The sequence below is a fragment of the Giraffa tippelskirchi genome, chromosome 4 (assembly GCF_054371585.1).
Source record: "Giraffa tippelskirchi isolate mGirTip1 chromosome 4, T2T-mGirTip1v1.2.pri, whole genome shotgun sequence".
Taxonomy (NCBI): domain Eukaryota; kingdom Metazoa; phylum Chordata; class Mammalia; order Artiodactyla; family Giraffidae; genus Giraffa; species Giraffa tippelskirchi.
Genome location: NC_137278.1, coordinates 90,490,960 through 90,505,272, shown reverse-complemented (window position 1 = coordinate 90,505,272; position 14,313 = coordinate 90,490,960). Strand labels below are relative to the sequence as shown.

At 33.4% G+C, this 14,313-nt stretch overlaps 1 protein-coding gene across 9 annotated transcripts in view; it reads right to left on the bottom strand.

Moving 5' to 3' along the window:
* ALMS1 (ALMS1 centrosome and basal body associated protein) overlaps nucleotides 1-14,313 on the bottom strand; it is a 196,640-nt gene that overhangs the window by 150,085 nt on the left and 32,242 nt on the right. For 5 of the 9 annotated variants that reach the window (XR_014051509.1, XR_014051508.1, XM_081483026.1 and 2 more), the window contains exons 3-6: nucleotides 11,751-11,946; nucleotides 8,117-8,234; nucleotides 4,869-6,993; nucleotides 4,616-4,765 (exon numbers count right to left, since the gene is read on the bottom strand). Coding sequence is in view for 5 of the 9 variants with exons in the window: in XM_081483026.1 (XP_081339152.1) it covers nucleotides 4,616-4,765; nucleotides 4,869-6,993; nucleotides 8,117-8,234; nucleotides 11,751-11,946 (2,589 nt within the window). In the remaining 4 variants the exon portion in view is untranslated. Of the gene's footprint in view, nucleotides 1-442; nucleotides 558-4,202; nucleotides 4,426-4,615; nucleotides 4,766-4,868; nucleotides 6,994-8,116; nucleotides 8,235-11,750; nucleotides 11,947-14,313 lie in introns of those variants that run through there. The other 4 variants (XM_081483028.1, XM_081483031.1, XM_081483032.1 and 1 more) reach the window with 4 other exon arrangements.

Genomic DNA, 14,313 nt, shown 5'->3' with positions numbered 1-14,313 from the left:
GAGGAAGATTAATTTTAGATTTCATCTACTAAAAAATAAACCTCATTTTTATGAAAATGAATGTTAAACAGTTATACCAGTTCCTTAAGATCATACTCTTAATTCTCTTTAGTTCATATATAGGTCATATCTTATTTGGTTAATTCCAAGAAGGCTCTACAAATTATTCTGAGGGTTTTCAAGTCAGTTTGTACAGAATGTTACAGATAGGAGACATAATAGTGTTCTATTACTCAGAAGTTTGATCCTTACAAACTGTATGAACACTGCGGGATTTGAACTATTATAATATTCTTGACAAGCTCAAGGATTTTTTTTTTCCTTAAGTAGGAAAGATATGCTAGGGTAAGGAAAGAGATGAGAACAGAAATATTTTCAAGAAATCCACAAATGTTTAGAAGAAAAATAAAAGCACCAAAGAACTGGATCTGTGATCAGTTACCAAAAAACTTAAGTCCTCAAATTTCTTGAAACAAAGTAGTAGGAAATATAAATTGATGAAATAAAAGTTAAATGCTGAAAAAGAAGTTCCTGAAGTTTCATGGCATTCCAGCAAGTCCTTGCTAAAAAAGAAATTAGAAACTATTATTAGCGATGTTGGTACATAAATATATACAACTTCACCAAATTCACAGTATACTGCCATATATGAGTATACATATACTCTCATATAAAAACAACATATCACTTTTAGGTTTATTTTCCTAAAACATTATTCCAGTGCTGCCCTCCGAGGACAGAGTCTGAAATTTTTCTATCCTCTTTATGAATTTTTCTATCCTCTTTATGAAAGTTTTTTCATTGTGTAGTAACAAACATTCTTATGAAGCTGGCAGAATGTGAAAATAAATAATGCTACTTCTACTGCCTATATCGTTTCTCTAGACCCATGGTTTTCAACTGGGGAAGATTTTGCACTCCCTCACCTCCCCCACCAAGGAACATGTGGCAATGCCTGGAGACATTTTTCTCTGTCCTAACTTTAGTGGAGGTAATGCTACTGACATTCAGTGAATAGAGGCCAGGGATGTTACTAAACATCCTAAAATGCACAGAACACTCCCACACAACAAAGAATTAGCCAACCCCAAACCAATAATGTGGAGAAACCCTGCTCTAAACATAACACAAAGTTCTTAGTTTCCAATTCTCTTACTGCTGAAGGAGACACACAGCTCACTAACATACAGTTGACCCTTGAACAGCATGGGTTTGAACTGTACTGGTCCACTTATACATGGATTTTCTTTTTTCAACAGTAAATACTACAGTACTACACATGATCCATGATTGGATGAATCTGTGGATGTGGAAGAATCCTGGATTTGGTGGAATCAGGGATACAGGAGCCCAACTATGGATTTTCAACTTCACAAAGGGTCAGTGCCCCTAATTCCCACATTGTTCAAGGTCAACTGCATATATCACATATGTGATAGACGAATACTTGTGTGTGCACACTGTGTTTAATAGCAGTTTCCCCCTAAAGCTTCCAAACATAGGGAAAACAATTTCTATTCCAATTTTAACTTCAATAAAATTTCAAAGCTTCAAAATATACAGATATTAGAGTAGGTAATTAAAAAGAAAATGCAGAATGAAAAAGATGAGACATATTTAAGAGATCAAGAGATATTTATCACCAAAAATTAGGGGAGTTAGGTGGAAAAAAAAATCAAGATTGGTTTATCTCCTGGTTTATAATCAACAATGAAGATAGAATCAATGACAATAAAGAAACCAAGAAATGTTAACACCTCTAGAAGAACAGAAAATCTGTAAGTCACTCTAACTTTAGAAAAAAGAGACGTTATTCTGATTTGGGCAAAGTAAATTTGAGATGATGGGAATATTCACAAGAAAATGTCATACATGATAGTATACGGGTCTATGTAGGAGAAATATTAGGGTCTAAAAATGGAGATGATAATCATCCACACAGAGAAAAGCATTTAAATCTTGAGTGGAAACAAATTCTTTGAAATGGGTAAGTGTTAGTCATTCAGTTGTGTCAGACTCTTTGTGACCCCATGCACTGGGGGACAGAAGGCTCCTCGGTCCATGGGATTCTCCAGGTAAGAATAATGGAGTGGGTTGCCATTTCCTTCTCCAGGGGATTTTCCCAACCCAGGAATCGAACCCAGTTTCCTGCAATGTAGGCAGATTCTTTACCATCTGAACTCAGGGAAGCCCATGGAATGGATAGGGAACCAACAAGACAAAAAGGAAAGAGATCTAAGGAGTCAACCTTAAATAATAGTTAAAGAGTTATACAGCCAAAGTAAGGGATACTAAAACAGTATTTTATTATAGAGGCTAAAAGAATGTAATATACTTCCAGGAACAAGGCGAGAGAAAGAACAAAATAACAAATTAGAGTAAGAACCCCCTGGTAATAGCCTGATCTGATTTCAGTAAAATAAAGGGAACTAACAGCCAGGCACTGTATAAATGCTACATACCTTACCCCATTCAATATAACAATGTTTGAGGTTGATTATTACTGCTTATTTCCTTATGTAGACAAGGAAGGAGAATGATCCTCCAAAATCATTTGACTAAGGTACAAGGCTAACAAAGTAACTGAACAGGGTTTTGACTCCAATTCTCCACACTCTCTTTATAGCCCCAATCTACATCACATGTAAGTGGATAACGCAAATAATCATTCAAAGAATGATGGATAGGTATCAGTGAGACAAACAAGCATGAATGACTCTTCTGAGACATAGATGAGAATAAAGAAGAAACTAAACAGTAGGCAGACCTCCTGAGAGCAAGTTGAGCCATGTAGAAACATGATTACCATGTTTGGCTCATTGCTTCTCTAATATTTAGCATATGTAAGTCCCAGACCATAGTAGAGACCTAAAGAATGAAAGACAACATAGAAAACAGCATCCTCCTTGGACTAAAAAAAAAACATACTTAAAGTTCCAGTTAAGGGCAAATAAAATTTGGAATTGTGTCAGAGTTAATCTCAGCACATCACTATTAACTAAATAGATATATATCTTCATGTCTTCAAATATACTTTATCTATATGAAAAGTTGACTTAAGTTACAAAAGTAATTCTATCAAAAAAAAAGAAATTTAAGTTTAAATATAATTAACAGTGCTGTTTTAAAAGAGTAAATCCTAAGAGTTCTAATAATAGGAAATTTTTTTTTCTATTTCTTTAATTTTATATGTTTATGTAATGACGGGTGTTCACTAACTTTACTGTGGTAATCATTTCATGATGTATGTAAGTCAAGTCATTACACTGTATCCCTTAAACTTATTATACCTCAATAAAACTGAAAGAAAAAGAACAAAAAGAAACTCTAAGTTTAAAATTGATATTTTGCTTCTCATTCTTATTAAAACTAACTTTGACCTTCATTCTTGCCAAAACAATGCAAAATCTTGGCTTTGGTGTCACTGAAGAACAGTTAAACAGGGAGGCAGTTTATGGTAATATTCATTAAGTATATATACAAGGTTAGTTTCAAATACTAGTTCCCCTACTTGCTAAATGATTATCAGCAAGTTCCTTAACCCTCTAAATATTAATTGTAAAATGGGGATGATAATAACTCCCTATAATCAATCCTACCTGATAGGACTGACCAAAGGACTAAACAAATTGAGGTATCATATATAAAGTAAATCTATTAGCATAGTATTTGATTGCAAAATGTTAGCTATCATTTTCATCCCCATTGTTATTAAATTGAAAATTAGAAGTAAACAATGTCTAGAATGTTGAAGAAAATGAAACTACCTATAAATAAATTCTACTATCTGTAAATAAATGCAATAAACTGAAATAAAAGGAAAAGTTCATCACAATATTTTTGTTCATTTTCTCTTTTTAACTACCCAAACCTACAGGTCAAAATATAACTGCAACTCAAACTAGCAGCTTTCCAATGACATATTTATCTTATACATGGGAAAACAGGAAAAGGAAAGTTACATTAAGTACACCATACGTATGACCTAACTGTATTTAACAACTAATAGAATATGAGGATATATTATCAGGTAACAGGACTCAGGGTGGGGCTGACAGTATCAGACAAAACCAGATGGGCAGAGAACCATTAAAGCCAAAAGATCCAAGGATTCAAGCCAATCAAGCCTTGTATAAAACAAAATTTTGACTTTAAGATATCTCTGAAATTAAAATCTTTCAGGGGCTTCTAAACAGAAATACCTGAATATTTCAGGGCCTATTCCAAGGGCTGTTACACTGAAGGCCAGAGGGTGGAAAAAGCACAATTGAGTATCTCCATGAATGAGTTTAATCTTAACACCATCCCAGAGGTTCTTGCTAGCACAATTTGAAAGAGTTAAGATATTTCAAGATGAAAGGCCTGGATGCTCCAAAGGCTGGCCTTTTTTCCCAAAACACCATAGAACTTCCTGAGTCTCATGGTCTACAAAACACAAACATTTCTTTTAGCCAACCTCAAATAAATTAATGCAGCATACTCCTGGATATCAGATGAAAACCAGATTACACATCACAATTTGGTATTGGAGGATATAAATAGCCCTTTACTCTCATCCCCATTTTTCAAATAAAATTTCTTTCCCCACCACGTAAGAAATGTCAAATAGACTTACAGAATCTTCAAAACTGCTGTCTTCCTTAGATGGTAGCTGTACAGTAGACTGCCAGTGCAGGGAGCTGTCACAAATCTCTAGATCATCAAGCAAATTTTCTAAACCTGCTAGCTCAACACACTCACCAGTCAAGTCACCTTGGTCACATATCTGGGAAACAGTAAAAAGTAAAAGTAAAAACAAACAATACCATTTCCTAAAACAATAATGAAAAAGACCATGTCTCTCCCCAATAATCATTTTATTGTCTCACCTCTTGTCTTTTACTGCATACAACAGCATTTTCATCTATGCTACAGCATTCAGTATCATCATCCAGAGTACAGATGTCAGATTCAGCCTTCCCCTGCAGGCCCTCTACAAAATAGGAGTCATTTTGCATAATTGTATGTATAGTAAAACTGGACTTGGCTCCCAAAGGCCAAGGAATTTCACCTTGGCCTGTATCAGCTTTCAGCAATGTCTTTTGGCCAACTGCAATTAATGGTGCATTACTGATCATTTGTAAAGCACCTTGTGACTTTGCATCACATGCCACCAAGTTTGCTGAAAAGCTGCTTCCTACAGCTGCAGATGGACCTTCAATGATGTAACTAGAGTTTACATTCTTACCCAAAATACAGTTTGAGGAATCTGCAACTTCTTCAAAGGTGTGCTGCTTTAAATCTTGTGAAACCAAAGAATCTGAAGTCCATACTTGCATTGGGTAAATAATGTTTGAAGATCCTAACTTCTCTGTAAGGTCAAGGGCAGAAACAGACTTTATCTTTCCAATGGGAAGAAACTGTTCATTGTCTATACCATACTGAAATAAAGTTGACCGTGTTTTGCCAGGACCAACAGCCTGTCTGAGAGATTTTTCACTTAAAGAAGATGATGACTTAAGATCTGAACTAAGAGAAAGTGGCTTAATGAATATTTCGTGAGGAGCACTGGGGATTGATTTTAAATTGCGATGCCAGTACAGGGAGCTATCACCATCATCTTTTTTATACAATGGTTTTGAAGCTCCTGATTCAAACACCCCAGGAATAAACTGATAGCGTGGATGATTAAGTTTATCAAAGAAAAAGTTTTCATCGTAATTTAACAGGGAAGGATCTGGACTTTTTGGTTCACTTTCTTGGCTGTCATTTGTTAAAGATTTGTTGATGTCAGTTTGGATTTCATTCACTGTACTCTCATTCTTGGAAGGTTCAATAGAGGCAATAACTGCCTGAAAAGTTATATTTTCCGTAGCATCAACATTTTCCCCATCAAAAACAGAAGTTGCCTTTCGGTTTCTTTCTTCTTGAAAATAGAGTTGTTCTGATGTCTCATTCGAGTTGGATTTAATAGTCTGAAGAGGACCACCAGAAATCTCCATTGTGGAGGTATCAAGCCCCCGGGAGAGTATATGTGCTTCTGAAACTGCTCCAGAATTATCAGGAACTACAACATTCTCAATATATTCTATTTCTGAAGATCTGGGATGCACCTCTGAAAACACTAAAGTATTTCTATTCTCCTTTAATTCAAAACATTGAGATAATCCTTTCCCCAGATCATCTTCATTTCTTTTATAACTCTCCAAAGAATCCATCTTTTGTTTCACTTCATTCTCAACAGGAGCCCTTAAACAAACACTCTCAAAATAATGACTATCAGACATCAAGGGAACCTCGCTTCCTCCTGATCCCAACAAACAATGCAAGAAAGAATGTGGCATTTTATTATTAAAATGAGGAGCAACTTCATGTGGAAAAGAAACATGATCCTTACTGATTAGATACATTTCTGGATGGTGTGAAGCTCCCTGCTTGCTCCAGGGCATATTCGAAAAAGAGAAATTGTCACTTTCCTTAGGAATTTTATTTCTATCAATTGTGTCAGATGAACCTGAATAAGAATCACGGTCCTTACTGGCTAAATATTTTTCTGATTGTTGTAAAGTTCCTTGGTTCCCATACTGTGCATATAGACAAGAAGCATCAAAACTGTCACTTCCTTTAGGATTTATGTATTCATCACTTATATCAGATGCAGTTGAAAAAGAAACTTGATCTTTATCAGCTAAACTGGTTGCTGGCTCCTGTACAACTTCTTGTGTCTCCCATGACATATATGAATAAACAGCATCATAATTACCAGAGTCTTTGCAGGTTTTCAGATCATCAAGTGTATTAGATGAAACAGTCTCTTCTTTAGTCCCTTGTTCAGTAGTTAATAAAGAGTGCTGAGACTTAACAGGTGTACTACCTATAAGTGGGTGCTGAGATATACTAAAGCAACTGTTAACTAAGTCTGAAGCTACTCCTGAGGCTGCCTGGAATAAAGCTTCACTAACTTCCGACGGTCGAGAAAACCATTCAGTGTCTTCAGACTTACCAGGAATTCCCCTGAAAATATACAGTTAAAAATAAATAAATAACACATTAAAAACATTTATCTTTTTTAAATACTAATATGAAAAAATGCAAAACTGGTTACTAAAATTGAGGTTATTTGAAACATATGTGGAAAAAAGTTCTAATTTCAAATTCCTTTAGAGTGGCTGATGATTGAATACAGCAAATTTTTTGTAGACAGAAGGTGAACCACCATCCTATGACCTGATATTTTCTCAGGCTTCTCTCAAAACAATACTACACCCCAAACATGATTCTTTAAATGAAAATTTCAAAATTTACCATTTAAAATATGCAATTTATTACCTATCATAATTTAATATTCATTTAACATGCATTAATTCTTTTACTAGTTATTATGTTCTTAAAAACCACTTAAGTGATCTACTCTCCAAACAAAACATAACCTAATCACTGGTTGACTACTGTGTACAGAACACTTTTCATAACAGTAATTTTAAAGTAAAACACAGCATGAGGGCAGGTTTTTAACTCTGTAAACATTTTATAGCTTTTCATTTATGTTGTCTTTTTTATTTCTAAAAGAAGAAAACATATTCTTGGATAATTCCAAATATGATTTGAAGAATTTGAGACTTGTCTCTCATGATGACTAAAAGACATTAATTTGGAATAACTTAATTTAGATGCATCTATTAGAAAAATCATGCTACTTCATTACTTCCTATTTGCACCTCCTACACAGGAAAGAGAGATAACTAGTTTCACTCAATATTGGCTGACAAAAATGAGAAAGACAAGCTAGTGATCATGAAATGAATGCTTTTTACAGAATGGGAGTGGGCTGATGGATAGCAAGTCAGCAGATATATAAAGAAGAAAATCGAGTATGCTTTCTAAACTAAAATATGCCTAATATGCTAAAATACATTAGAAATTATTTTTAAATAAACTACACTCCCCTGCCTCATCTTTACACGTGTTATTCTGCCAAATTAACATGTACCATGTCTGAAGGCCTTGTTACCTTCAGAGTGTGTACTGAGAACATCACCCCAGAGTCTCACTAGAAGTCATTAATTTAGTAACAACTTAGAACAAGAAAAGAATGAGTAAAAAAGTTGTATGCAAGTACAAAAATAAATCATCCTACCTCAGAGGTGCAAAATCTAGTTCACTTTGATGAAACAAGGCATCAGCCCCAAACTCTTGATCTTCTGTCAAACATGTCAGCAAAGGCAAATCAGGAGAAGCAAAATTGTCCTGTAGGACTGCAAAGTTTCAAATATAAAAATGTTGTGAATGATAATTAACTGCTTAGCTTATATAATATTTTAAAGAACCTAAATGTTGCCATCTGGAAGTTTCTACAGCATTAGTATGATAATGTAACAACAGCAGCAAATACCATTTATTAAGATCCAAGTTTGGAGAAGAAAATGGCTACCCACTCCAGCAATCTTACCTGGAAAATACCATGGACAGAGGAACCTGGTGGGCTACAGTCCATGTGATCACAAAGAATCAGACACAACTGAGCAACTAAACAAGATGTAGGCACTTAAAATACAATATTTTATTTAATCCTCATAACAACCTTGAAGTATAGGTATTATTATAGTCATCTTATAGATGAGGAAACATGATCATAAATCTCAAAAAATATTAAGTAATTTGTTCACATTCAAATAGCTTATGTGCCAGAGTACAGTCTAGCCCTAAACACTATATTTTTTAGCAAATGCTCCTAACAATTATGATGGTTTCTTTCCATCTTACATCAAAGTGTGGTTCACAGGCTCCCAGGCACCCTTAAGATACTCCCAGAAGATGCCTGGGTCAAAGTGATATTCAAAATAATACTAACATATCATTTGCCTTATTCACTCTCATTATCTCATAGGGATACCATGGAATTTCCCAGAAGCTACATCACATATGATAGAGCAACATACTGAAGGCAGAAGCAGACATCAGAATCTGTTTGTCTTCTAATAAGTCAGACATTACACATTTTTAAGTAAAACAACATTAGTCTTCTAAATATTTTTGATTTGGAAAACAGTTATTTTTCTAATAAACCAGGTTAATTTATAACATCAATGGAGTTGCTACTTTTGAATGAATTGATAAACTCATTTTTCAAGTTTTTCAGTTTAATAATTTCTAATATTGGAAAACATCAATAAGCCACATCAACAAAAGTTCTCAGTAACTTTAAAGTGTGTCAAGGAAATCGTGTGGCCAAAAAGTTTGAGAACCGCTAATTTAAAGGAAAAAAAAAGCTTGTGAATACCTGAACATCACCTTAAGTAAGTTCTAACACCCCTAAATATGTACAACTAGGTATAAACTCCTTATTCCTTATACTATTTATACAATTACAAAAAAACAAAAAATTAAACATTAACAGAAACAAATCTATAAAACCAATAGTTTTCTATTTCATATTAATTTAACTGGACAAGTGATGTTTTGCTAAAACTGAAATGTTCTTTAAATACGAATGTAATACTGTGACTACAGCATACCTTCTTGATTTCACAATGCCTATAATAATACTGCATTCCTTTCCTATCATAACTGTCACATTCTTGTTTTAAACTTCAGTCTGTTTGCTTCCCACCTAGATTACCAATTCCATGTCTGCTTTATTCAGAGCTATATCCTCAGTGCTTAGCAAAATACCTACTGCAAAGTACCTCCTACATTTAGTAGGCACTCAGAATACAATTATTTATGTATTAAATGGATCAATCAAAAATGAGAAACTGAAAGATAACAATAACATTTACCACCAAGGACTAATTGGTACAATTCTTCCTTGGCTCTGGCTTATAAGCTCAGTCTTAAACCTTCATAACAGAAATCTTTCATTCCTCTAAGAATTGTGAAGATTTTTAAACAAAGACCCCACATTTCCTCACACTTGGACAACTGTTGCTGGCCTGGATACTCTTTTTTGAAATATCTAACCGTTCTGGTCCCAGTCATCATCATGGCATTTGCACTAGTGAGATCCACTCTACAATGACTGGATTCAAGCCTAACAAAATCACAATGATGAAATTTCCTCTGGTCATCAGATCCCAGGACAGATCCTATAATTAAAATGCTCTATTTTATCTACAGTAAATGAGTAACTGGAGTTATAAAACTCAAGTTATGTAGCAGAATCTCCAACCCAATGCTTAAACTATTCTATTACAGAACCTCACTTATTTGCTGTGACATAATGCTCACTTTTTTTAATTACAAAGCTATATAACATTATTAGCTATATTATTATTATTAGCTATATTCCATTATTAAATGGCTCTACTAGTTGAAAACAGCCTCCCTGTAAGTTCTGTAGTCTCATTTTTAACTCTAGAGTAGGAATTGGCAAACATTTCCTATAAAAGGTCAGTGAGTAAATATTTTAGGCTTTGTTGATCACACATGGTGTCTCTGTCCCATGTAATTCTTTTGTTCATTTGTTTTTTACAATCCTACAAAGATGCTAAAACCTTTTTTAGCCCACAGACAGTACAAAATCAGGCTTTGGCCTGTGACTGGTAGCTTGCAGAGCCCTGCTCTAGACCATTATCCAACTCATCCTATGGTACTATTATTTTCCTTTTATTGTATTGTCTTTCCAAAAGACAACATAGCTTTCTCTATATATCCCTAGCATATAACACACAATAGGCACTTAGATATTTGCTAAATAAATGAACAAATGAAAAATAAGTTGCTTCATCTTTAGCATGATAGTCCTTCAAATATCTGATCATAGCAAAGTCTTTTCTTTCATATGCTATCAATGTTACCTCCTCTTACAAGGCAACTCTAACTCTTGTCAACATCTTTCTTAAAATATAAAACTAAAACTGACTTTGATGATCTACATCACTGAATACATTGGCACTGATACTTTTTACTTGGATAGCATTTGCTTGTATTTGAAAGGAACTTGTTGGATTAACTAATTCATGTTCCTCTACAAAATTCTGTTAAAACACCTCCATGGTTGACTCCCATGCTCTTGACAAAGGTTAACTGTAAAATCTGTGGTTGTTGCATTTTCTTAAATTTTTGAAAATAAAAATCTGAAGCAAACAGAAGGAAAAACAAAATAATATTTGAACTATGATGTAGGCATAAAAAAATTGAAATTACCATATTGCCTAAGTATTCCTATGTATATATAACAATCTAAAGTAATGATAGTATAATTCTACCTCCTACCTTGATGATTTGAAAAGGACTTAAAGTTTATCTTTTGTTAAGAGCAAATAAATTAGTTCCATATTAAACAGAGGAAAGCAGGAAGATCTGCCTCAGACAAGTCATTTAACCTCTTTATCTCAATGTTTGGATCTAAAAACTTAGGATAATAATGTATGTCTTAACTAGTTTTAAGAATCTAATTAGGTAAGCTGAACATTTGTTTTTTGTTTGGTTTTTATACATCATGGAGCCCCCATTTCTGAGAGTAGTAGTCAAAGGATAATATATAGTTACACCCAAGAAAAACTCCACAAAGTCAGGACCGAGGAGGCATACCCATTAGAGAAAGTTTTTTATGCTTTCTAAGAGCAATAGGGAATGATAAAATGAGGAGCAACTGCACATTTAACATAACTAGACCAGCTGGCCAGTGTGAAAAACCAGAAACAAGCTAATACGTTTGAGTACAGTTCTACAGAGCTCAACTCAAGGATTTAGATGCAAGATTTGCAGTCCCCCATATGTATTTTGTAAATGTGAGGTATTACTATTAGCTAAAAATAAAGAGGTATTACCTAGCAATGGAGAACATAAGAGGTCTCTGTTGGTCTTCTTTCCTTGATTTTCTGATTGGGTCAATATACCTTCCTCCAAAGAGGCGAAGTCGGTCACTTCAGTCCCTTTCTCTCTCACATTAAACCCAGTCTGGGCTGTATCCAAGGTGTAGGATGAATCCATTTCTTGAGGAAGACATTGCCAAGATTCTGTTCTCTAAAACAAGAATTTTAAAGGAAAATATGCTAAATCATAAATTGCATTATCATACATATTAACATTTAGATTAAAATGTCCATTTACATTAGCATATAGCTTCTTATTTCACATTTTCATCAAAATTTCAAAAAAAAATCAAAGCTGTTCTTTTTTTCACAATATTAATAAGATTTTTTACCTTTTCCCAATATTACACATCTTTTAACGTGTTGAACCACTGGCATTTCTGCTATTCTTTAATATTACTTCTCATCATTAAAACAATAAATTTGGTTCTTCATGATGAAATCCTACAATATGATAATAAAATTGAAAAAAAAATTTCCAAATCTCAAGCTACAATATTCTCTACACGTGACCACTTTACTAACTCTTACTTGCTATACTAGTTTCTAGCAGACCTCTTGATACAAAACATCATGTGATTTCATGAGGCGTGAGTGGTACATTTGTCTCTTTCAAATGTTAACTCTTATATTAGTGGCATGATTCAGAACAATGTCTCTCAAAATACCTATGGGAAGGATCAGTTCTTCCTACTTCCAACTCATTACAGAATAACATTTTATTAAAATACTAATAAAAATTAATAGGTAACTATTAAATAAAAAATAAATTAATTTACAATGTAGGTAAAAAAAAAAAAAAAAAAACTAGGAAAATGAAACTGAAAAGGTATATAAGCCCAAAATACAAAACACATGTCTAAGTGTCATTTTCTGGTACTAAAAAACATCAACTTGCTATAAAAGGTTCTAAACACTTCCCCTCAATTCTTTTTATTTCTTGACAGTAACAGGCAATTCATGGGCTGGTACCAATCCACAAACCACACTAAGGAGCCATGTTGAACTAAAGTTGAATTAAAGACTAATGGTAACCAGTTTTATAGGCATTTTCTGTTTAAATCTGGTTACTTAAAAAACAAATTTAGTATTAGCTAATAATTTGGAATATTCTTCCTGTCATGCTATTAAAGTATTCCTTTATTTTCATTTTAAATTAATTTGATTAGGAATGGGCACTAAATTTGATCAAACAGATTAGAGCATCATTTTTTCCCAATTACATCTGATAAAATACAGCAATAAATTTCTTCATAAAGTAACAACTTCACAGTATAGGCAGATGGTAGATGAGACCTTTAATTAGATTTGCTAGCAGTCTTTAACATTTTCACTCATTAAGATTAATCAGTATTTTTAAATGCTTTTGTTCTCTAACCTTGTTCTGTATATATTTATACATGGAAATTTTGTTTTCCTTAAAAATATAAGACTTCATCAGTGAATTCATTAGATCCAGAAACCTTTTTGATAGTTAGTACTATGATAACATTCTTGATTTCCTTAGTTCTAGTTCAACTCCATAAGCTTTGATAGGTTTGTTTTAAGTCTATTTCATTAAGCTATTTTTTTTCTTGACTGGATTTGCTAGGAATGTATACATTTTTTCTATCTTCAGTGTAACAATTCTACTTTCTAACTTATTTCTGCTTTTCTCTTTACCATGTTTCCTCTACTTGCAGTTTTTCATTAATTATACAAACAAAATTTTTTGTTAAACAATGATTTTAACCCATCCGTTTAAAAAGATCAGACAATGACATTATATTGATGGCTATCAACAGGCTTAGATATATAATGTACTGATATTCATTATTTTCTTCCTCAACCAAGTCAAATTTTTTTAATTCCCAAATGACCCACATATAAAAATATATATTATAATTTAGGAAGATTTCACAATTTCAGCAAGAGTTTAAAGGATTATTTCCATTAGTTAAACTTCTTTAACCAAATGTGCTTAAGTGTAAGCTTTAAAAAAAAAGGATACACAGCTATCCACTACCTAATATCAGCTATAGAAAAATATACAGAGAAAAATATTCCAAAATATTAACACTATCCATCTATGGCTTACCAGATTATAGACCTTTGACATTCCAAAATATACCAATCCCCTCTATGTCAGATAAATTAGTCAAATCCATAACATCAAATTGCTATTGGAAACACGCTTTATACATTTTTCATACTTGAAAAATAAAAAGGAATGTGAGAATTTTTTTTTTTTTCTTTTGAGAGCACTCAATTCAATAGAGGATAGTGGGCCAATGAATAGTTTGAAAGCAAGGGAATTCCAGTCATCTTGGGACTCTCATTACAACAAAATTTCGGGTCCTAACTCATCTCTTAGCCCCGTTGACCAGGGTTTGAGCCTCATCACATAGTTTATTCCTCACTACAGATGAAAGATGTATTCATTTGCTCTCCTGTCAATACTCTGACCTCCACCGATCACTCTAGCTCCTAAACTTCAATAATTTTGCAACCTTATGAAGACAACTATCCTATCACATTT